This window comes from Penicillium expansum (assembly GCF_000769745.1).
Source record: "Penicillium expansum strain MD-8 chromosome Unknown contig44, whole genome shotgun sequence".
Taxonomy (NCBI): domain Eukaryota; kingdom Fungi; phylum Ascomycota; class Eurotiomycetes; order Eurotiales; family Aspergillaceae; genus Penicillium; species Penicillium expansum.
The window spans coordinates 199,019-222,151 of NW_015971181.1; the positions used below are offsets into that span (position 1 = coordinate 199,019).

A 23,133-nucleotide genomic window follows, 5' to 3' on the forward strand; every position below is an offset into this window, starting at 1 on the left:
AGGCTCTCCAGCCTTCAGTGGCTGCTCGTCCACTCCTGCGTGTGTCATTGAATCGACATAATGTCCGAGTCTTGACAAGGTAGAGGATATGTGGGCTCTATACTATAAAGAAAATATGATTATTGTAGTCCGTTCCGAAAGACCAAATTATTTCCCTGATTTTGATTAGCTCAAAGTATATATGCACCTAGGCCGTGACATCAGTTTTGCTTAGTCCATTGGCTGAGTGGCCTAGTTACATTGCAGAGACAGCCTAATACTTGCATAGGTAGCATTGAAATGGTTACACACGATATATAATTCATCAGAGATCAATAAGTCCTAGATATATCTCCATGTGCTTTGGCCCGCAAAATTGCTCATCGCGCAGCTCCGCGCCCAAAGGCTTGGCAATTTTCAGTTCATCTTCTCAACCTCCCTCTCACCTTGCGCGCTGAATTTTACCTATACCACCTTGCCGCTTCTGGGCGCATCATATCATATGCCATGACTGTTTAAGCTGAAGGCATTTCTACATATTCCAATTACCCCCTATCTCTACTTTCCCGACCATGAAGGAAGAAACAGAACCCAGAGACACCCCCGAAGGCTCGGCTGCTGGTGACGAGTCGAAGGCCAGTCTTGCTTCCAAGGATCGCAAATGCCAATATTGCCAGCAGGCGTTTACATCCTCATCACTGGGTCGACACCTCGACCAATTTCTTTTTAAGAAGAAACCCGACGGAATCCACGATGTCGAAGAGATCCGACGAATTCGCAGCGGAATCACCAGGCGTCAGGCCCGAACATCCACAGGGAAGACCGAGGGTAGTCCTGAAAGAACCCAGAAAAAGGGCACATCAGAGCCGTTTACAGCCGTAGACTCGGGATCGAAGTCGCGCGAGACTCCGGTGCGCATGATGTTCAATACACCCACCTGGCACGCGACGGGGGTGATCAACGATATCCCCAACCCTAGTCGCGTGCTAGATGGGCCTCGCATTGCGCCATCGCAATCTCGCACAGGGTCGCTACAGCTACCGGACTATGTGAGTCGAGGTGCTAGCTCCAGCAACCCGGATACAATGCGGGCGCTGGAGCTCGCACTGCGCGAGGTTCTTGATAATATCAAAGCCGCGAGGTCTGTCGTCTCATTTAAATCGTTATACCTAACCCACAAGCTCACGAAATCTTAGCTCTCGTATCCGGCCCCGGCTCTCTCCGTTCGACTTCGACATGCAAGCTCAGACCTTCCCCTCCATGTGTCTGCAGTTGCTCCCTCCACCGCCAAGCCTGTTTGCGACACATCCGTTTTCCTCCTCTACCTCGTTTCCACTGCAGCCCCCCGGCGCCGAGCACCTCGATATACTCCGCCAAGCCCTTCGCTCCAAGGTCGCACAATGGCAAACCGACCAACTCGCAGTAGACTTGACTGCCGGGCCTCACATGAGACATGGGAATAGCGGAGTGGATCCGAACATGATATACCGAAGCGCACAACAGCACGAGGATATCAGTTTTCGACACTTAGAATTGGCCTTCAATCATTGGAATTCTCTGTCCCACGAGACCCGTCGCGACGCGTGGCAATTGGAGATCACACGTGCATTTGCGCGCGAGACAGAGAAGCGCAAGTCCTCAGACGAGCAACTCGCCCGAGTACAACAGGAAGCAAATCAGCTGCGCGCACAGGTCGAGCGCCTGGGGTCATGTCAGTGGCCTCGTGAGTTCGCACTCTTCCCCCCAGATACGCTCCCCCTACCACGGGATGTAGCGCGGGAATTAGACGCACAAGAAAGCCACATCAGTGCCGACTCCACGCGATGGGACTACGACAGCGTGGTCGCTAAATGGAGACGTGTTGTTATGCATGATAAGAGCATGGGCCGGGTCGGGGTCGGTTATGGAAACCCCAGTCCGCTGGGGGATCCAGATCAAAGTCAGTCTCAGCAAAGCCCTGATGTTCGGCCACCACGCCCAGGCGAAGACACTACCTCCCACCCGAATCGCTTGCGCCCATTGCAATCTGCTACGGCTTTGAGCCCGGACGCTGCGGCTACCTCCACCCCTGCTTCATCTACCCACTACGCTTCACCCCACTCTTTTGCAGACCCTCGCAGCCCGCCAAGCGGTGCGCTACACAGCGGCATGCCCCAGGTGGGTGGGCTGCCCCCGGCCAAGCGACAGCGTCTCATGAATGGCTCAGAAGACCCATCTGGTCCTTCATCTGAGTCTGGTCATCCTCCGCCTTCTGCGGCTGGTAAACCGTGGGGATCTTCCACGCCTCATTTATCCAATCTTGCTGCACCCTCAGGACAGACGCCTACTTCATCGTCGTCCAGGAATTGACTGGTTTTGGATCATAATATTTGTAGAAAAGCACCGGACAAGGCGCCTAGGGGCTATCATTTATCCTCTGCATTTGTTTGGAATAGTAGGTGGATTAGTCTGCTCCGTCTGCCCTTGGATTTATTCTTCATAGAGAATAGCAATATCATTAATACCCATACAAATGCCCAATGCTTCATCTTAAAAACAATTGATACCTAGGTGCTCTAGTATAGTGAGGTCATGTTGACAAAAAACAGCACTACGCGCTAGATAGTCTGGTATTTTCAACTCAGGCTCTCTCTTCCGTATCTTGAGCAATCTCTTTGCCCAAATACTCAGCTAGTGTCAACATCTTCTCTTCTTGCAACCTCCTGCCTACCAATTGCACTCCCACTGGGGCCCCGTCATAGGCATCGGCATTATCTATACAGCGATCAGCATGGAACCACGAGAGGGAAGGCATGGGAGAAACCCACAATCCCACTGAATGCCTTCAGAATCATTCACAGAATCATTAGCCAATCGCACATCGACCTTCTTATCCGCAAATGTAACTGGAATCGCGAGACTAGTGTAGTCAAGCACATTCACAAATCCGGTATATCCCACATCGTCAAATTCGTTGGGAATGACTGCCGCATGAGGTGCCAATGGGCAGAAGAGCCCATCAACAGGGCGTCCCGTGCCTGTCAACTCGGCTGTACTATGCCAGTAGTCCATGTATTGTTTCTGATACTCACGCTTTGCAACATTGAGCGCCGAAATCTCAGATGCTGTCATTTGAACGCCATTTTCGGTACCAATTACTTGCGGAGCTCGAGTTTCTCCAGATAACCCGATATGATAGTTCAAGTCTGCGCCGCCATCCATGTTGAATATTTTGCCCTGCCAGGAGTTAAAACCGTGATGAATCTCAAACAAACGCGCAAAGCCAACTTGTACTTACAAGTAGTTCAACTGCAACAGCGTGAGAAGGAGGCTTCCACTCAATGACGCGATGACCCAACCGCTGCAGCGTTCTCTCGACAACCCTGAGCCCCCGTGCAATAGGCGGATGAATAAGGGCTACACCATCATACTTCATAATGCCGAACGCAAGCGTCGATGCTCCAGTCCGAGCGTTCTCAATCAACGCCCTGGTCTCCTGAACAATCTCATCCCGCCACGGCAGCTCCAGCGCAAGCGGATCATACAGCCATGGCTCCTGTCCAAGAACAGCCTTGAACAAGAGCGTCAAAGACCTCGCACTGGGTGCAATCGGCCCAATAACGGACAAGATAGTGCCCTGGCCATCCATTGAGTTTGCAGCGCCCTGGTAAGGAATCCTGCCCGCCGAAGGACGAATGCCATAGAGGAAATTGAAACCAGCAGGGATGCGTATACTGCCCCCGATATCAGTGCCAAAGCCAGCAGGCGACCCGCGGAGGGCAATCAAGGCAGCCTCGCCACCAGAGCTGCCACCGCAGGACAGCAGGCGGTTCTTGGGGTTCCAGGTGTAGCCGATGATGTTGTTGATGGTTTCGCCGGCCATTAGAGTGGCTGGCACGCTGGTCTTGCAGTATAAGACTGCGCCGAGATTGCGTAGTTCGCGGACGAGTTCGCTTTCTTCTGTGCCGTTGCGGGGGTCGTCCTGTTGCCCTTCGAAGGTGTTTATCCAGCCTACGTAGCCCATTGTGGTTTCGACGCCTTTCACGTGAAACTGGTCTTTTAGGCTCACTGGTAGGCCGTGCAGGGGTCCTATCGGGGTTTTATGCTTTGCGAAGTATTCGTCTTGTTCTTTGGCATCTTCAATTGCTGCTTCGAAAAATACTTCATGTAGACAGTAGACCTGAGGTTTGGTTTATAGTTAGCCACTTTCTGGGTATCTGAGGTTTAACGCCTTCTTGTGCCCTGTGACTGTGTGAACGTACGAGTTGGTGAGCAAGTGCAGCTCGGTGACAGAAGGCTTCTGTCACTTCCAGAGCTGACCAGCGACCGGTAGATGTCTGCGCCACAATGTCTACAGCATCTGTCTCTGTGATCTCAATTTCACGCTCGGTGAGGTATTGTCGGATATAATCCCCTGTGACATCGCGTAGCTCTGTAGCGGGAGGGACAGGATGTGTTAGTCGCCATTTCGTCGGGATGGCGTTCAGAATTGACTGGCGCTTGGCCTCGCCTTTCAGTTGCCAGGATCCACCAGTCATCACGGATTAGGGATTTTCGTGGAAATATTGTAGGAGACTTCCGTAAAGAGTGGGTGCTATTAGCCTGCGGGTGAGGGGTTATTGGACTAGTTGGGGGCTGACGTATTGACCACTCTATTCGCGTACTAAGTCAGGTTTAATTTGCAAGATAGTCATATTTTTGGCTCTATTTGAGTGCAATTGGTTCGTTTAGGGGTGTGGGTGCATGGTACCTCCACCGGGATGGATATCTCGGAAGTGCAAAACGGATGCTGTGCTCTCCAACTAATAAATGGACAAAGTCCCTTGTGAACGGTGGCAACGCTTATAGAGGAGTTAATCGAGGGTGAGAATAGGGGTGAGGAATTCCGACAGGCACTAGAGAGTCGATGAAATGTTGGCGGCATATAAAGGGAAATTGAAGAGGCAGAGTCCTAATTAGGAAGGGTGCAGTTGGAATTCCAGCCAAGTGATTACATAAACTACATAGTTATCCATGATTGGAATGCAAAGGCCCGATATAGAGACTCCAGTAGTATGTCTACTCCTTAATTTCTCTAGACCTATCAATGTCGATACTATCTTTCACCTCGTTGGTACCGACAGTTGTTTGAACGCCATCATGAACCTCCATCCGCTGCTTGTCTCGCCTCTCCAAGTACTTGACGCCAATTGTCGTGATAAGCAAGGCTAGCCCCATACATATCATTGCAATGCTACCCTCTTTCCAGTCCGGGCCCTGAGTTGTGCTGTAAAATAGCAGTGACCAGAACATGTAGACTGCAATTGAAAACATATTCATAGCACCGAGAATTACTCCTCGTTTCGCGTCATCATCTCCAGTGGCCGCATTTGCCCAGGCAAAAAACACAGTCTGGCCAGCGTACTGGGAACCATTCAAGAACAATGCGAAGAATTTGGCTCCGGTGGATGGGGGTCGCAGCATAATCGCTCCAGACAAAATGGCAGTGCAGGCTAGGAAAATCCCCACATGCCACGGGCGTTTGGTGAAGTCCGAATACCAGCCAAGGGAAAGGGTGGTGATAATTCCTACACCTGCTACACCGGTAGGGATGTAGTTGACTTGTGACACGGTGTATTTCTCTGTTGATGAGAGCCACAGATTCATGATAGCATTGCTTGAGAACATCTCGGTGTTGCTGCCGAATATCCAAAGCAGAATGAAACCTACCCAATGCCATGTCCGCAAGATACGCGAGATCAGATTCCAACCCAGCACACCACGTTGTTTCTTGACTTCAGGAAGTCGCTCGATAGCGAGCTTCCTCTCGTCTTCACTGAGCCACCATGCAGTTGTCGAAGTTGGGGTATCTGGGAAGGCGAGAAACCCAAAAATGGCCACTGGAATTGTGATGCAGAAGTCCAGGATAAACAACCACCGCCAGCCAGGAAGACCCCTAGCACCATCTGCAGAGAATCAGCATTTAGTACAAAGATGTTAATGTCGATGAAAGATGACAAATCTTACCAAGACTCTGATGAATTCCTCCTTGCATAAATCCAGAGAACATTGTTCCAGCCAAACCGCTGCTAGTAAAGATCGCAGTTCTTTTGCCGAGCTCGTCCGGCTTGTACCAACTTCCGAGAATATACTGGCAGCCGACAAATGTAGACGACTCAAAGACGGCTTGAAAAAATCTGATGACCATGATTTGCCATGGATGATGAGTAAACGCAGTTCCCAAAGTGAGCAAGCCCCAGGCAACCATGCACGCCGGGAAATAAATACGAGGAGGGAGCTTTTGTAGCGCGATGTTGTTCGGGACCTGTCCCAAAACGTAGCCACCATAGAAAACTATCATAGGTTAGGCGCAAAGTTGGAAATTTTTGATATTAGGCCCAGCACGTTGACTTACCTGTGTTGGCAATGTTTAATTGGTTGCCGCGAAAGTGCAAGTCTTCTCTCATTCCAGTCACATATGCATTGTTCAGGTTCATGCGATCAAGATAATTGACCCAATACATCAGACAACAAAAGGATAGAATAACCAAGTCAAGCTTGACCAAAAGCTTTCGTTCCGCCTTGGTGGCGGCGGGCTTTCCCCAGACCACCTCTCGAAGTTTGGAGAATATGAACATTGTAGATATCTTGTCGCACAACTCTTTCCTTGTGGAAAGCTGAGGCGGGTCAATACCTGGGGTTATATGGGTCCTGAAAACTGCGCCCCAAAAATCTCTTAATAAGATACTCCCTATCTCCACTATCTCCACTATCTTGATGATGGGTCGTCCCCCCTCTCGTGGCTTGTAGAAGATGTGTCAGAATGTCGGGGTAAACGCTATCAAACTTCGGTGGATAAGAGTAGTGGAATTGACATGCCAAAGTTGGAGATCATCGTTATCGTGTTCTAACCCGATTAACGTATTTCACTGCCGAGTGGTCAAAACCACCGAGTAATCGTGCCAACCCCACACCACCATACCTGGTGTTGGCTTGGCAACATTACAAGCGGTATAAGGCTCAGGGTCCAAACCTCCTTTAGGAAGGGTTTAGGTTAGAACCCCTTCCTAAAGGGGGCTTGGCCTGGGCCTTATACTACTAGCACCAAGTGGTCCACCGTAAAACACATGGTAAATCCGATATTTCTAACCTTATATCTCCCCAACCATGATATCATTCGATTTAGCTTACCACTCGATAGCTATTGATAAGGATTTTAACCTTATATACCAATTTAGAACATCGAAAACATATATTATCATGGTAACATCATGTTACTTGAAGCCAGAAATAGATGTATCGCAATCACAAGCATAGTTAATTCCCAAACTCCTTAGATAAGCTAGACAACACCTAAAAAGAATAAAGCTACAAGAAACCTACAAGAAATCTCCTACGTATGTAGACTACTGTTGTTAAGATATCGCGTTGTAAGTTATCGCATTTACTATATGTTTCTGGGTGACGCGGCGGTATAAGGCTCGGGTGAAATCCCCCCTTTAGGAAGGGGTTCTAATGCCTAAACCCTTCCTAAACGGGGGTTGACCCGAGCCTTGTGAAGTACGGTATATAGTCATACTTTACTTAGACCTCACTAGAGATACGTATACAATTTGAGAGTATCAAGTTAGTTTAATTTCAAATCACTGATCCAATATAATTAAAAAGACGGAAGGTTAAGAAAATTGACACACGGTTACAGGAATTCACTGAGAGGCCAGTCGATTTGATACGCTAGTTTCCTTGGAAGAAACGCCAATTATCTTTGCAAATTGGCCAAGAAGTGGATAAGAAAGCTGCATGCCGGGTTACCGGATTAATCTAGCTTTGTCGTGTCCTTTTATAGGCCTTCGATGATCTGAGCTGGACTATAGTGCGGGGTAAAGCCACTGAATTCCAGCTATGTATTTCTCAAAGACAAGTTGCCACGTTACTATAAGGTAATTAAAGGGATTGCCGAGGCCCATATCGATATCTTGGATGTACTAGCTCTGAATATACGAACTGAGATTGCCTTTGGGCTCTTAGGTTGGTCAGTATCAAAGATAGCGATCCGGCCGGCCATGAATTATACGTGAGTCAGACCTGAGAAGAACCAGCGATAAGGTTTGTGTAAAATAGTCCGAATTAGGTGTGGATAAAGTATATTTAAACCCGAAGTCCGGACTAAGCCGCCTATCATGGAAATAGTCACATGCGCTATAGTTCCTTCACTTTCGAACATCTACCGGATTTTCTCCTTTTGCTCAAACCATTCATCCTCTGATAAATACCCAATCGATAGGATATAGTACCACAGGGTCATGGCTGCGTTAACTGATTATATCGGGTAGTCTTATACCGGTCACAACTATTGTGGAAGGCTACATGCTATGCCTGGCAAAACCAAGCCTAGATACTCAGCTTATCGAGTGTTTAGCTTCCAAATAGCCATTTCTTCCTCTTCCAGAAATAGGGAATGGGAGAGCAACCAAGAGAGCTTGTACAGTTTGGGGACCTCCTTTTAAAGCAAAACACGAAAATCGTGCTTACTGAACGCCATCCCATGAGGTATTCGGGCAGAAGAGAACAACGATATATCATCTTTAAGGCTCGGTATATGGAAATCTTGTTGGATCAGCACCGTCACTATTGTTACCCATAGTTACTAGATAATGTAGTTAGACATCACCATAACCTTCCCATAGGCTGGTGCAAGGGGCTTTTCGTGGTCTATATCCAAGGCCAGTGAGATTCACCTAGCACGACCCACCACCGTAGGAGGCGCTCCCCTGGAATTTTATGGTGTCATTTTGGCCAGTCCAATAAGTCTCTTCTTTGCTAGTGACCCGGAAAGGGTATGTGTGTAACTTGCAAGGAAACCCACTGCCATCTGCGGTAGTGGCAAGTTATTAAGAGTACCTTTGCTGTAGTGCTCTAGTGAAACCATGGGAACTTTTGGACATTGGAATAGCACGACGTCTCTGTGCTTGAGTCGACCATGATGGAATGATGTCCACGTGTGGACCAAGGAAAGAATCTGAGTATATTACTGACATCGAGATTTCCCATTTTCAAGCTTGGTCTACTGACTCCTCGCAGGCCTGAGTGGCCGTCATTTGTCGAACGTTCAAGTTGACCCGTTTGCTAGACATCCAACCCTTCCACATCTCGTATGGACCAGGCGGCATTCCCGGAGCTGACTCCCCAGATGATGGCCAGTCGGCCAGCCATTTCGGACAGGTTGAGGGCAGAATCTTCGGGACTCCATGCCAGGCAAACCGCGATTTACCGTTCATGTAAACAGTATCGCCCGAGCGAAGCCGAATGATCTCGCAGCCGTTTCCGTCGTCGTGGCTAGCCAAAAACAATCCGTCACATCCAAAACTCACGCTGATCAAACCTACGTCACACTCCTCACTCACGTCCCGGTGCACGCTCAGGGTATCTCCAGCGGAATAGAGGTTCAAAATGGCAGCCTGGGCCGAAGTCGCTGGGAAAGCTGCACGGAGCACCTTCGCAATATCCGGCGGGAACTCCGGTGGGGTTCCAGATGGGTATACTTTAGCAGTCCAGTCATACTGTCCACCTAATGTCACCCACCGCAGCTTTTTCTCCAAGAGATTTTGAACCGTCAAAGGTTTGTGCACATGAGGATCCTTGGGCTGGAAAGCGCGAGTGGGGTCGTCTGCGAAGAATGACTTGGGCATGTGGGTTTCTTCTGATTCTTCGGGGTACGTAACGTCATAGTGTAGGTGTAGGTTTGTCTGATGCTCGGGGTTGGGTAAGTCTCGGTGGAATAGGCGAGAGAGCAGTTCGATCTGGATGGTGGGAGGGAATAAGGCGGGAATCATCAGGAGGCCTGTCAGGAGGTCAGGCATAGCTCTTTGTCCTGCTGGGTCAGTTCCAAATTGAGGCGATACAATGCTAACCGGAGATCGATTTGTGAGCGAATACTGGAATATCCTCAGTCAGAGGGGCATGCTCGTCTGTTGCAGCATGGCTTCCACGAATGAAATCATCAAAAGCTAATCGTAGATCTTGGCTGGACATATACTGCGTGATCGTCACTCCATCGGGTAGTTGGTCGGGATCGATCCGTTGTAGGTCGAGGATCCCCGGATCATTGTCAACTTTGGACAAGGCAATCTTAGAATATTTCTTATAGCAAAGTCTCACTGGATCAGGAGGGCGATCATAGGCACTAAGACCCTTAATTTGGGCCATTGCGAAGAGATGAAGTCTGAGAGAAAGTTGAACTGGGAAAGAAAAGGTACGCGCTTCACCGCCCTATGATGGGCGCGGGGGTTGTTTGTTTTGTGTCTTTCTCTCCCCACCATTGAAATACTGTCTTTCGTCAATTTCTCTTCAACAAATTACTTTTTTACGATCTCCAGGTGGAATTTGGAGAGCGTGCTGCTCCGGCTGTTCTCAGATATCAATATCCTCGGATGTAAGTAGTGACTATCTCCTCTCCTTGCTTCCCCTACAAATTCTGCTTGGCAACCTCCCTCCGATCTGTGTCAATTCCCATTGCAGCCTTTCTGTCTTGAAATTGTTAATCTCATTAACAGTAGAAAAGGATCGAATGTCGGCCACCATGGATAACTATCAGAAAATTGAGAAGATCGGCGAGGGTATGTACTCTCCACGCGACTGTTGTCATCCACAGCCCAACTCACGCGTCGATGCTCCATAGGCACTTACGGTGTGGTCTACAAGGCCCGGGAACTCAATCACCCCAATCGTATCGTTGCCCTGAAGAAGATTCGCCTCGAAGCTGAAGATGAGGGCGTTCCCAGCACTGCAATCCGCGAGATTTCTCTCCTCAAGGAGATGCAGGACCCCAACATTGTCCAGCTGCTGAATATTGTCCACGCCGATGGCCATAAGCTCTACCTTGTCTTCGAATTCCTCGATCTCGACCTTAAGAAATACATGGAGGCTCTGCCTGTCAGTGACGGCGGGCGAGGGAAGCCTTTACCCGATGGGTTCAAGGCGGGTACAACCCTGGGCCTGGGGGATGCAATTGTGAAAAAGTTCATGGCCCAACTTGTTGAGGGAATCCGATACTGCCATAGCCACCGAATTTTGCACCGTGACTTGAAGCCCCAGAACTTGTTGATTAACCGCGAAGGCAACTTGAAATTGGCCGATTTCGGTCTTGCCAGAGCGTTCGGTGTTCCCCTTCGCACCTACACTCATGAGGTATGCATTGGAGTTTCGATTCAATTGGCGGAGTTCTCTATTTACTAACATACTCTATAGGTTGTCACATTGTGGTACCGGTCTCCAGAGATTCTGCTGGGTGGACGTCAGTACTCTACGGGTGTTGACATGTGGTCCGTGGGTGCCATTTTCGCAGAGATGTGTACACGCAAGCCTCTCTTCCCCGGTGATTCTGAAATTGATGAGATCTTCAAGATCTTCCGGTAAGGGTGGTTCTGTTCTGTTCTGTGTTCAATCGTATTAACCAATTGCAGTATCCTTGGTACGCCTGGTGAAGATACCTGGCCCGGTGTGACCTCGTTCCCCGACTATAAATCCACTTTCCCCAAGTGGAAGCGCCCTGATGTTGAGATCGTTCCTGGGCTGGAGGAGGCCGGATGTCAGCTCTTGGAGTCTCTGCTCGAGTTTGATCCTGCACACCGACTATCGGCTAAGCAGGCCTGTCTCCACCCGTACTTCCGCAACGGCACTGCATACTACTCCGGACGTGGTGCCAGTAACAGCTACCAGTAGTGTGACGACTCCACGCTTTTTCTGCGTAGTCTTATTCACCCTGGGGAATGGTTTCGGTGCATGTTTTCTTTCTCCTCTTTCGGCGTTCAACGGGGAGTGATATGGAGGGCGGGCTTACTGGATATGAAAGTGCTTTAGTCTTGAATAACAGGCGTACATACCCTTTCTACACTGTAATCAGATATGAAAAATGATGTTACGGTACCATTGTATTCAGCTTCTTCAGCCTCAGGTTAATATAGACCATGAGCTAGGTGCAGGTCAAGCGTCATGGGCCCCATGTCAGCTGAACTTCGCCCCACAAAACTTTGGAATGAAACATGCTAAGCATCTCATCCAAGTTTAGTTCTTTCATTCCTTGCTTTCTCACTGCTTTCTGACTGCTTTCTCGCTCCACGACTTGCTCAACACCCCGAAGTCTGATCCAGTCTAATATTGATTTGAAATTCATGCTTATTTGTTTTGAGCCCGTTACAGGAGGGGCTGAGTGAGGTGGGGGCCGAAAGCACCATTTGTTGTCAGATTCGCTCGTTCGCCCGCTAGCCCAATGCATCTGCAGCCTTAAGATGAACGCTTTTATGGGGTGCAGGCCCAAGCCCAGTAAATCAATACGAGGGAAAGCAGGCTGAGGCTATGTTCTCGGCTCGGAGTGGCCGTGTGAGGGGGAAAATTGGGGAATATCTTCCCAAATTCTTATTTAGAAGAGCATCCCCGTCTTGTTTCTATTTTCATCCGTGATCGTCACCATTTTTGGAGGTGTTTAGTGTGATATAAGAGAAATAGCCGCCCAAACATCCCCACCGCAGCGCTTCCTCAAGAGAAAAAAAAAAGCAAGAAGCAGAATCCAAATAACTTCCTCAAGCAAACAACGAACATCAGCCCACAGACCGCAATCATGGAGTTCGACGACGAGATGGGCTATGCCGTAGCAGGACCAGGCTCCTCGCGCTCAAACAGCCGACCGCCCCGTCCACGCTGTCAAGCACCCCAGGAATTCGTCAAGCAGTTCTGGGAACAATTCAACACCAAGTACCCCGGCAAAGTATACACGGTGCTGCCAGACAACCCGTATGCACGGACGCGGGCCAAGCACGTACCCAGCGGCCGTATCCAGGGCCACGAGGCCGTCAAGTCGTACGAGCAGGCGCGCCAGGAATGTGAAAAGTCCGTCTGCCGTATTGTCAAGGAATGCGAGCGTGTGAATCAGAAATACTCAGACCCGCACTTTGATATCGAGTTAGATCTGAAGTGTGGTCGGAGACACTATCTCGATGGATTGGATAAACCCAATAACGATTTCAGACCACAGGGAGTGAAGAGAGTGACCGTGAGTTTGAAAACCACATATCAGGAGTTATCGGATCATAGGTTACTAAAGATTTTCATATAGGAAATTTTTGAGAATCCGCAGTTCTTTGTCAATGGGCCTACCGCGTCAGATGTGCGACAGGGATATGATGGGGATTGCTGGCTCATGGCTGCGCTTTGTACTATGGGCAACAAGGCGGAGCTTATCGAGAAGATTTGTGTTGCTCGCAATGAAGACGTTGGAATCTATGGATTTGTTTTCCATCGAGGTAAGCGTGTGCTCGGAGTCCGATCCGACATGCAATCATGCTGACTTCAATCATCAGACGGCGAGTGGCAGCAGTGCATTATTGATGACAAGCTCTATCTCCGCGCTGCCGACTATGATGAGTCTGTGACTGAGCGGCCCCTCTGGGACGACATCAATCGGAATGATACGGAGGAAGAGTACCGGCGAGTCTGGCAGACAGGCTCGCGGGCCCTGTACTTTGCCCAGTGCGTCGACGATAACGAGACTTGGCTACCTCTTCTAGAGAAAGCCTTCGCAAAGGCCCATGGCGACTATTCTGCGATCGAGGGTGGATTTGTTGGTGAAGCTCTCGAGGATCTTACCGGAGGCGTCACATCTGAGGTCTTATCCAGCAACATCCTGAACAAGGATCGCTTTTGGACTGAGGAAATTATGAAGGTCAATAAGGAATTCTTGTTTGGTTGCGGGACGGGTCTATTTTCAAACTGGTTGGAGCCCTCGTACCATGGTCCACCAAGGGATCGAAAGGGTATCGCAGAGGGCCACTCCTACTCCATCATGGATGCCCGGGAGATTGACGGACATCGACTACTGCGATTGAGGTATGTGCACGAATGCGCTATTCGAATGTGAACCAAAAGCTCACAGCACCTAGGAACCCATGGGGCCGCAAAGAATGGTACGGTGCCTGGGGTGATGGATCCAAAGAATGGACGCCTGAATGGATGGAAAAGCTTGGCCATAAATTTGGCAACGATGGTGTAGGTGTTCATCCATTGCGCTTTGACTAAAAATGCTGACCTGGCCCAGCTCTTCTGGATCTCCTATAAAGACCTCCTCAAGAAATACCAGCACTTCGACCGGACTCGCCTTTTTGGGCCTGAATGGACAATTACCCAGCAATGGACTACCTTGAATGTCCCCTGGTCCGCTGATTATCACAGCACTAAATTTATGATGGATGTGACCACCAGTGGTCCGGTAGTCATTGTGCTATCCCAGGTTCGTTTTGCTCCATCAATCCTGCTCTTGTACAGTAGCTGACAGACACAGCTTGATGCACGCTATTTCAAAGGACTAGCCGGCGAGTACAGCTTCGTGCTCAAATTCCGTCTGCAGAAGGACGGAGAACAAGATTATCTCGTGCGCAGCCACAACAGCCATTTCATGGGCCGATCTGTTAACGCCGAGATCGATCTTGACCCGGGTCGCTATCACGTCCTGATGAAAATCACAGCCTTCCGTCACGAAGACGTCGATTCCACCGAAGAAATCGTCCGCCAGGTTGCGTCGACGAGAAGAGAGAAATTGGTCCAAGTCGGCCTTTCATACGACCTCGCACATGCGAAGGGACTGGTGGGCGAGACAGAGCAAGAAAAGCATGAGCAGGAACTTTTGAAGGCAGCCGAGCGTAAAAAGCTTCGGGATGAGATTAAGAAAAATATGCAGAAGGATTGGATCCGCAATCGGAAGCTAAGTGCTCGAGAAGAGCGCAGGAAAGCAAGGTGCGGGAGCCGTACCCCTAGCGGTAGCTCCTACGATCACAACCCCGAATGCGATTATATTCCCAGCCAGATTCTGAAAGAGAGACCAGTGGAAGAATCTCCTATCGAGGCTGCAAGTATCTCGAGCGAAAGCAGTGATCGCCGTGTCAACGGTTCCGTCCCGATCATCCACGTCAACGGCGGCCAGGGCCTGCACGCGAGACAGGCAAACAGTGGCCGGCTACGTGGAGCGGACTCCCCACGTCCCAGCCTAGACGTTCGTTTTGCTACAGATTCTCTGGACCCGAGCGACCTTGAGTTACTTGAAGGGTTCGAATTTGACAGCGATGTCGATATGCCTCCTGACGAGGCGGATGTGAAGAATCACCCTCCATTGATGGACCGTGACGAGCCTGCTCTTGACCCGTGGAACGCTGTGTGTGTGGTTGGGCTGCGGGTTTACTCCAAGGATCCGATGTTGAGTTTGCAGGTTGTGCGTCCTGTGCCAGAGGATGATACTGAAGCTCCTCTGGACCGAGACGACCCTGCGGCGTCGGCGACTACCTCGAAGTGAGACACTTATTCGTGGAGGGGCTATTGGAGCAGTTTGTTACCTATCTAGTGCATGCGTCGGTTTTTGCTGTTTTGTTCTGTTTTGCTTTTTTGGTTTGAAATTGTAGAGCGATACAAAATTGCCATTCGTGCATGGTTAGCTTGGTCTTTGGATGTTGAATTGAAGAATGATGCACACAATATATGCTGTAATATCCCAGACTGTATGAATTTTGTTAAGATTAGACTTGCCAGTCTTTGAAGGTAGCATCATTACCATTCTAGTGCTCCATTTATGATATCTTTTTCCAATTATATATTATCACATATGTAGCCAGATTACTCAGGCATCAACTACTTTCGGATAGCAAGGCCAACACACCGATCCTTAACAAGTTTTATCAAAGATCAGGTACATGCTCCAATAGTGCTATGCAAAATATCATCTGCTCGTCCCGCGGTATAGCCCTTGTCCTGCGTCGCAGCAGAGGAGCTACCCGCATTTTCGTCGCGTGTTTCCAAAGCTCGCGATATTCGACCGCCTCATCCGATTGCACAGATGAGACAATTTCCCTTCCAATTGGAAACAATGGAGCCATCTCACTAAGGTAATAGATAACCTTCGATATGAGGCCTAGTCATACATGCTAACTTTGTCCGCAGAATTACGCGACCGAGCGCGTTGAGCTGGTCTCAGCAGGGGCAATCACCAAAAGACCCAAATGTAATCCTCTACCTTCCGCCTGGACCTTTGTTCCAGGGAAATGGCACGAGCGAATCTCAAAAGCATGGAAACTTTGAAGTTGATCATCAAAGGACTGGCGATACCAATGCCTTGGCCTCTGCAGCAGGTTCACCCCAGCATGTCCTAGCATCTACCGCGTCTGCATTGGTAGTCACAGTCAACTACCGCCTCGGGGATAAACAAACACCTATTTCCCCATCATCAGATGAAATCTCTATATCGCAAGAATCAATTGAGTCCTCGGACCAAACCCCGGAACCAATCAATCCTCAACTCACCTCTTACAAATACCCAACCCCAGTCCACGATACACTGGCCGGATTCGACTGGATCCAAACCAACCTCCGACCATCCCAACTAGCCATCTTCGGCACACACATCGGGGGCTCTCTAGCTCTCATGCTAGCTCTAACAGAAGCGCAATCCATCCAAGCCGTCGCCGCCGTAGAACCCGTTTGCGACTGGCCCGGGTTGGATGAGTACTGCACGCGCGAGAGCACCATCACACCCTCCAAAAAAGGAGCAGACAATACCACTCCAAGCACAACAATAACATCCAAACACAAGCGCCAACCAAGAAAAAAGTCCCAAGCACCACCAGACCTAGTCCCTCTCCTCCAAGCGCGCTCAAAATTCTTCTCAACCCCAGAGCGCTACTTCGACTCCTTCGCCTCACCAATCCTCTTCCTCCGCTCCGCAGGCCGGGATGTACCGCGCACATTCCCGCAGTATCTCACTGGACCGGAGTATCCCGTCCCCGTGCTGAAGGAGAAGGCGCGGAGCACGACAGCCGCAGAACAACACGCAGCATCGGACAGGTCGATCTGGGATCGAGATGTGTATCCGGATATGGATGCCGACGACGTTGATGATATTAGCGGTACGGTTACTCGGCGCCGGAAGGCGCTTTCGCGCTGGCCGCCGTATGGTCTGGATTATAGGATCAGTGGGAATACGTGGTCTGGGCCTGGAGATGGGATTGGGCGGTTGGAGATGGCTTTGCCTTGGGTTCGGGTGTTTTTGAGAGAGGGTAGTGCTGGTTTGGCTTCGGATTCTTCCTCTTCGTCTGTGACCGAGCTGAAGAAGAAGACTAGAGAGGGGGGTCATGGTTCTACGGTTATTGCAAGACAGGCTGATGAGATGGTATCTGCTATGCGGCGGGCATGCTTTTGGGGGCGGGAGAAGGGCGTTGGGGAGCGGAGGGTTACTTTGTCTCAGGTTCAGAGGACTGATGGCAATGAGGGAGAGGAAGTGGGTGACTGGTTCAAGGATGTGTTTGAAGGAACAATGGAGGATATAGATTAAATTTGGCCAATTAATATAAGACCGATTCACATGTGGAATTAATTGGGTGACAAATTTGACAGACTCGATGAATTGAGTACTCTCTACAATGCTGTGGGTATTCAATCAAGCAAAGAAAACAAAAGGTGACTAGTCGCCCAATAATGATTTCATGGCGGCATTGAGGTCCTCGAGTAGTTTTCCGATGCCCACCATCCATCAATATCCGCGATTTCTGATAGCATGCTCGGGTCCTCGGGGAAAGGAGGAGAAGGAATCTGGCCCATGCCATTTAGTGCGTTGCCATTTTGAGTCTCAGACAAAAGCCGCATGTCCGAGTTGGGGATCCAGTCTAGATCGCCGAGCTGGGAATCGGGAACTGGAACGGGAAAGGGGGCTTGTTGTTGGTAAGAACTATGTTGATGGTATTGGTGATGAGGAGGTACGGTGTGCTGAGAGAGGTGGGAATATTGGTTGGTCGTCACAGGTGCTGTTGATTTCATATTAGGAGGGACCCCAGAAACAGATAAACGGGATTTCTTCCGCGAGCCATCTATTCCATGCGCATTGGCAGCCCGGGCATGCTGTAGAGACGGCTTCTGCGAGCCCAGCGACGCCAAGTTAGCACTGCTATTCTGCCGTTTCGTCGCAGAGCCGGATCGGCGCATATTTGCCTGCCAGCGTCGCTGGAGGGTAACAAGGTAGTCGCGGGTGCGCTTTGCATTGTCAAATGATTGACCTAGTTCATCGAGAGCGCGGAAGCACAGATTGAGGTATGCTACCATTTCCGTGCTGCGAGGGTATGTTGGGCTGTCACCCTGTTTGCCCGGACTTATTGGGGAGCTGGATACTGTCACGAAAAGAAGCATGAGCGCTGCGCTGAAGATGATCGCTACCACTTGGTTGTTCATGCGGCGGAAAGTGTAGTGTTTTTCGAAGAGTTGGAGTAGTCGTGCAATGGCGGTGGCTGACTCCACGCACATTCGGCGTGCGTGGTGATAACCGGGGCCTTGACGAGGGCTGCGGGGCTGGATGTAGCTTTTGGAAAGCCATGGGCGGTGGAAGAAAATGATTATCTGGTGGTATTGCATGCTGCAAGAAACTGTCAGTATGATTCTGCGCGTCCGTTGGGTTGAACAAACTTACTGGAGCATCATCAAATGAGGCAATTTTGGTGAGGTATCATCGTTCAAGTCAATCTCAAGGGTAGAAGGAAGATTTGCTTTCCAGGCGAACAAGTCTTCGGTCACTTGATAAGTGATCCTTTGCAAGTCGTGTCGAGAGATATCGGAACATCCATACCTAATGGCATGTTAGCATTGTACTAAATAACGTGCAAAAGCCACATACAAAATATGACCCACTGGGGAGATCATCTCCCAAAGAACGACAAATTGTCTGCATATTAGCTCCATGGGATTCCTCAACCCGTTTTGAGATAGCATATGAGAAGCTTGATGGCCATACGGATGCCAGTTTTCTTCCTTTTCAGGACAAAGAGCAGAGCCAGGCTTTGGAACACCTATGTCTCCAGCGTTGTTTCGGAACGGGCGGCCCAAGTAGAAGCCCCAGAAACTAGTTACTGTTAGAGATATTGACAGTATAAATACTGCGAGAACTCACTGGTCTGCGACATAGCTTCCCCAAAAGGTTGTACGGCGTACATCAGCCTCGAGCTGGGTGATTTCGCCCTTGTTGACGTATGTCGTCATGTCTAGGTGTAAGCCAAGATCGAAAGCAAGCCGCATAGACATTCCTGCAGAGCAATTAGGCGATGAGCGTTGATCGTGTCCGTCTCCAAGACATATACTTACCACTATACAGCCAACCTCGAGCATCACGATTTGATGCGCCTTCATGGCTGCTCATAATGACAAGAGCCTGAACAGTAGCAACACAAGGAGAATCCAGTTCAATTTCCAGAAGGGCCTTGGCGCGGTCTGCGAAGAATTCAGACAGAGACTTAGGAAAAGTGATGAATGTGGGGTGATAGCGCGCCTCAAAGGCACTTCCGATCGCGCACCTGCAACAAGTCAGCAAATCCTTGAAGCACCGGAAAATGAGGGCGAACTCACATTGCATTGGTTAACACCTCTGAATAGAACGGGGTATCATCTAATTCGTTGCGCCATTTGTTTCGTGCCGTTATGAACATCCCTTTGTCGACAATGTATGTACTGGGGTTTTGCCAGGTGAAATATAGCTCCACAAGATGATCCTCCAGGGCTTGATCAACAGGTTGACCAACCCGGAGGTGGTTCAGAATATCCTGTCCATCGTGGCGCACAGTCCTCGCGTCTGGTCGTTGCCGCTGCTGTGTAGCAGAGACGTCCACTAGATTGAGGTTGGACGTGGCACCGTAGAATCGCAGATGGCCATCACCTGCAATTTTCAAAGTGCCAATTCGGTGCGACAGTTGCTCAATAACGTCATTTTCAGCTTCATCCTCTTCGCCGCTGTCCGAATCATTTTCTGCGTCATGGGGTAGCTGGCCTAGCAAGACTCCCGGCTGTTGGGCCATGTCCATACCAAGTTGGTAGCTATCCGGGCTCAATTCCGTGTTGACGGGCATTCTAGGCATTGCAGGGGCTCTCGGTCCTCCGTTGAGGTTGGCGTAAATCGTGTCTAGACTTTCGGCCGTTGGCAAAGTGAAGCCCCAATGAACAAAGTTTTGATTGTTCGAAGCGCCTGGTACCATTCCAAAAGGATTCCAACCCTCAGGCGACGGGGCCTTTCCACTAGAGGCAGTATCTTGCGCTGGGGAAGCACCAGAAACAACCAAATTGCTGGTCGGAGTTTGTCCCTTGGGATTTACAGCAGGTGGATCCTGGGACGGTGATTTACTGGAGATCCCAGAGACCGCTGGCTCACCCGGTGGTCGCTTTTCATCAGCCACTGCTGAGACTTGAGGGAATCCGCGCGCGATCTGGAGGGTATCCAGAACCCTGTTCATGCCAGCCTCATCCTCTGGATTCATTGGCGGTGGCTCCAGCCCCTGCTCCTTAATGAAATGACAAAGTTGGTCAATTCGGGCCGAGAACAACTCAGTTGATGCTCGAAGCGACACTCTAGTTCATATTAGCCTTTGAACATTAAGTGATGTGCGCCTACGAGGGCCCCTTCTTCACTCCACTTCCGAACAGCCCCTAATGTCGTACTTACTTGCGCTTGTCGTCTCCATGTTGATATTTGCATTCTTTCCCCTTGCGCTGACAATTCTGGCAGTGCGGAGTGGCTCCGTCACACTGGTAGCAAGTGGTACATTAGATTATTTGAAGCCATTTAGGCTTTTTGCCTCCAAGTTCAGAGCACATACCCTGATTTTGCTCTCCCGACATGGCACACAGGCGGTGGTGACATGTTTACGGGGTGCCTTTTTTGATTTCTCTGGATCGGGGGACATTGGTAAGAGGTACAAGACCAAGTCCTGGACGATTCTTCCCAATTTTGAAGCTTGGGGTAGCTTGAGTTGTGTGTAAGGCGATGAATCCCCGCAAAACAAGAGGAAATGGGGGATATCACATTAATTCATCCTGCATCCAAGGTCGAATTCACGAAATTCTTGAAATTCTCATCATCAAGCCATTACGCAAGTGAAAAAGGAAGTTTATAAATCGCAAAAGGAATATCTTCCCCCGAGATCAAAATGTTCTGGGGGCGGGGGAGGGTCCACCACCGTTGGCCTATGAAATGGTGGGGGGAATAATCAAGACGAGGTCAAGTGATATTCTGCATTTTCACATTTGGAGTATGTACATGTCTTGGCTTGGTACAATATTTGCTATGTACTACCAGTCTCCAGTGCGCTTAATACCCTCGTTCTGCACCACCTCAATCCAATATCCATCGGGATCCAGAATAAATGCGATGTTGTGCATTTTCCCGTCAGTCAGGCGCTTCTTAAAGTTCACCTTCAGAGACTCGAAGCGGTCGCACGCAGCCGGGAGATCGTCGACAGAGATACCTAATTCAAATTAGGAACCTTGAAAATCAATTAGGAGCATTCCAGTGATCAATCCACTTACAGATATGACCGAAACCTTGGGGCTCAGTGTTGCCGTTGTGGTAGACAGGGCCCTCTTGCTTCTCGGTGCCATAGTTCCAGGTCAACTCCAGCAGACCTTCCCACTCCGCCACTCCATTCTTGCTACCCTCCTTGATCTCTGGGTTGGACGCAGGGTAACCTAGGAAATACAGGTTGAACTTGTTCTCTGGGTTCTCAATGGTGCGGACCAAAGTCATGCCCATGGATTCCTGGTAAAACTTCAAGCTGACCTCGGCATCCTTCACGCGCAGCATGGTGTGGTTCAGTCGGTAGCTACCCGGGTCGGTGGTGGTGCTGAGATCCTCATCGGCGCGACGAATGATCTCAACCCAGTATCCATCGGGATCCTTAGCGAAGGCGATGTGTCGCATACGGCCTTCACTCAATTTCTTCTGGAAGGGGTAGCCTGCATCTTCGATCCGCTTGCAGGCGGCTTCGATATTGTCAACTGAGATAGCAATGTGACCGAATCCACGGTGTGGCTCTGTGTTTCCGTTCACCACGCTGTAGTTGGGGTCGTTCTCGGTGCCGTAGTTGTGAGTTAATTCCAGTACGGCATTGCGATCGGTCCAGTGACGGGTACCCTGGAGAGAGGCAGGGCCATCATATGCCAGGAAGTAGTTGCAAAACTTCCATTCAGGCATGTCAATCGTGTTGACCAAGCTCAGACCAAGGAACTTGTAGAAATCCACCGATCGCTGCGGATCTTTGACCCTAATCATCGTGTCTAGAATGTCCCCATCGTGTTAAGTGACTATGCCGAAAGAGTGTGAAGTATGCACGAACGGTTAAGCTTATAGGTGGAGGTATCGGAAGCCATGGTTGCGATGGATCCTGGTAACTTGTCAATAATTGGACGATCAGTTGAATATTAATTAAGCCTACTGATTGGTAGAAAATGTCTTTGTTGGAGGACCCTGGCGGAAAGACGAGCGGACATTGAGAGAGGAGGATGGGAGGGGCAAAAGGTGAGCTTTTTGTCGGCCGGGAGATAGTGGTGGGGCACATGACGCTATATCCTGTTTTTACAATATAGCTCTTGTAACATACAGAATTAGACGTATATTTTATAGAACTAGGATCAATTAGGTTCTATGTACTTTAGTCCGTCATTCTCAATACTTCTAGGGCGCGCCTAGTATGTTAGGTTAATCTGAAACATAACGGCAACGAATCCGAGTATATAACTACCATTTGATGATATGTATGGGTAATATAGGTAGGTCTAATACAAATTGGGAAATACGAGTGTGGGAATTGCTTGATTTGGAGCTAAACAATAATATTACACATAGGATACCACTAAATACATAATCGCAGTATAACTAACCAACTAGTTAGTAAGTGTACCTCGGCGTGTCAACGTCATGCGGGAACTCCACATCAACGGAATCGATTGTCTCCAATTCCTCCCTCTCTTCCTCTCATAACTCAACCTCCGAACTCCCACCCTCGAACACCCCCAATTGTCCCGGTTCGCCTATTTTGCATAGACCAGGTTCGTGGATATTCTTCTTGCATAATCCTCAAACTCTCTCCCCCGCTCCCGGTTGATCCCTTTCCTACCATTGGCCTCTATCCTCGCCCCGGCGTCGTGTCGCATCCTGTCTCATTTCTTTATTTTGAACTTCCTATTTTGGACTTTCTTATACTGCCGCGCTTAGCTCTCGTTTTCCACATATCCTTCCCCTCTTCCTCTCCCAATCAAGTCACTGCTCGTGTGCACGCTTCCTCTATGTTGCCCGATCGTGGTGCTCCCATTGCGGAGCTGCCTCACGCATCTCATGACACCCGCTGGTCGTACCGG

The 23,133-nt window shown here is 49.6% G+C and overlaps 8 protein-coding genes across 8 annotated transcripts; 3 read left to right on the forward strand and 5 right to left on the reverse strand.

The window, feature by feature from the left end:
* Positions 1-551: 551 nt before the first annotated feature.
* On the forward strand, positions 552-2,328 carry PEX2_014510 (uncharacterized protein; the record flags this gene model as incomplete). The annotated part of the gene is made up of 2 exons (XM_016738727.1): positions 552-1,120; positions 1,176-2,328. The coding sequence occupies 2 exons, from the start codon at positions 552-554 to the stop codon at positions 2,326-2,328; spliced, it is 1,722 nt and encodes a 573-aa protein (XP_016602621.1).
* Positions 2,329-2,599: 271 nt separating this feature from the next.
* gmdA (putative general amidase GmdA) lies at positions 2,600-4,496 on the reverse strand (the record flags this gene model as incomplete). The annotated part of the gene is made up of 4 exons (XM_016738728.1): positions 2,600-2,733; positions 2,787-3,195; positions 3,257-4,138; positions 4,221-4,496. 4 exons carry the CDS (start codon positions 4,494-4,496, stop codon positions 2,600-2,602), a joined length of 1,701 nt encoding a protein of 566 aa, XP_016602622.1.
* Positions 4,497-5,016: 520 nt separating this feature from the next.
* PEX2_014530 (Major facilitator superfamily domain, general substrate transporter) lies at positions 5,017-6,575 on the reverse strand (the record flags this gene model as incomplete). Its single annotated transcript, XM_016738729.1, has 3 exons — positions 5,017-5,903; positions 5,965-6,291; positions 6,353-6,575. 3 exons carry the CDS (start codon positions 6,573-6,575, stop codon positions 5,017-5,019), a joined length of 1,437 nt encoding a protein of 478 aa, XP_016602623.1.
* A 2,415-nt stretch (positions 6,576-8,990) lies between these two features.
* alkB (oxidoreductase, 2OG-Fe(II) oxygenase family) lies at positions 8,991-10,143 on the reverse strand (the record flags this gene model as incomplete). Its single annotated transcript, XM_016738730.1, has 2 exons — positions 8,991-9,778; positions 9,849-10,143. 2 exons carry the CDS (start codon positions 10,141-10,143, stop codon positions 8,991-8,993), a joined length of 1,083 nt encoding a protein of 360 aa, XP_016602624.1.
* Positions 10,144-10,504: 361 nt separating this feature from the next.
* nimX (cyclin-dependent serine/threonine-protein kinase CDC28) lies at positions 10,505-11,658 on the forward strand (the record flags this gene model as incomplete). Its single annotated transcript, XM_016738731.1, has 4 exons — positions 10,505-10,553; positions 10,616-11,124; positions 11,185-11,348; positions 11,400-11,658. 4 exons carry the CDS (start codon positions 10,505-10,507, stop codon positions 11,656-11,658), a joined length of 981 nt encoding a protein of 326 aa, XP_016602625.1.
* Positions 11,659-12,553: 895 nt separating this feature from the next.
* Positions 12,554-17,302, forward strand: PEX2_014560 (Alpha/beta hydrolase fold-3; the record flags this gene model as incomplete). Its single annotated transcript, XM_016738732.1, has 8 exons — positions 12,554-12,985; positions 13,049-13,235; positions 13,293-13,818; positions 13,872-13,977; positions 14,027-14,218; positions 14,270-15,270; positions 15,621-15,860; positions 15,916-17,302. The coding sequence occupies 8 exons, from the start codon at positions 12,554-12,556 to the stop codon at positions 17,300-17,302; spliced, it is 4,071 nt and encodes a 1,356-aa protein (XP_016602626.1).
* Positions 17,303-17,451: 149 nt separating this feature from the next.
* On the reverse strand, positions 17,452-20,684 carry PEX2_014570 (transcription factor domain-containing protein; the record flags this gene model as incomplete). Its single annotated transcript, XM_016738733.1, has 8 exons — positions 17,452-18,373; positions 18,428-18,583; positions 18,632-18,856; positions 18,905-19,037; positions 19,096-19,304; positions 19,357-20,349; positions 20,444-20,526; positions 20,598-20,684. 8 exons carry the CDS (start codon positions 20,682-20,684, stop codon positions 17,452-17,454), a joined length of 2,808 nt encoding a protein of 935 aa, XP_016602627.1.
* A 385-nt stretch (positions 20,685-21,069) lies between these two features.
* Positions 21,070-22,146, reverse strand: PEX2_014580 (lactoylglutathione lyase GLO1; the record flags this gene model as incomplete). Its single annotated transcript, XM_016738734.1, has 3 exons — positions 21,070-21,245; positions 21,307-22,053; positions 22,113-22,146. The coding sequence occupies 3 exons, from the start codon at positions 22,144-22,146 to the stop codon at positions 21,070-21,072; spliced, it is 957 nt and encodes a 318-aa protein (XP_016602628.1).
* Between the last annotated feature and the right edge of the window lie 987 nt (positions 22,147-23,133).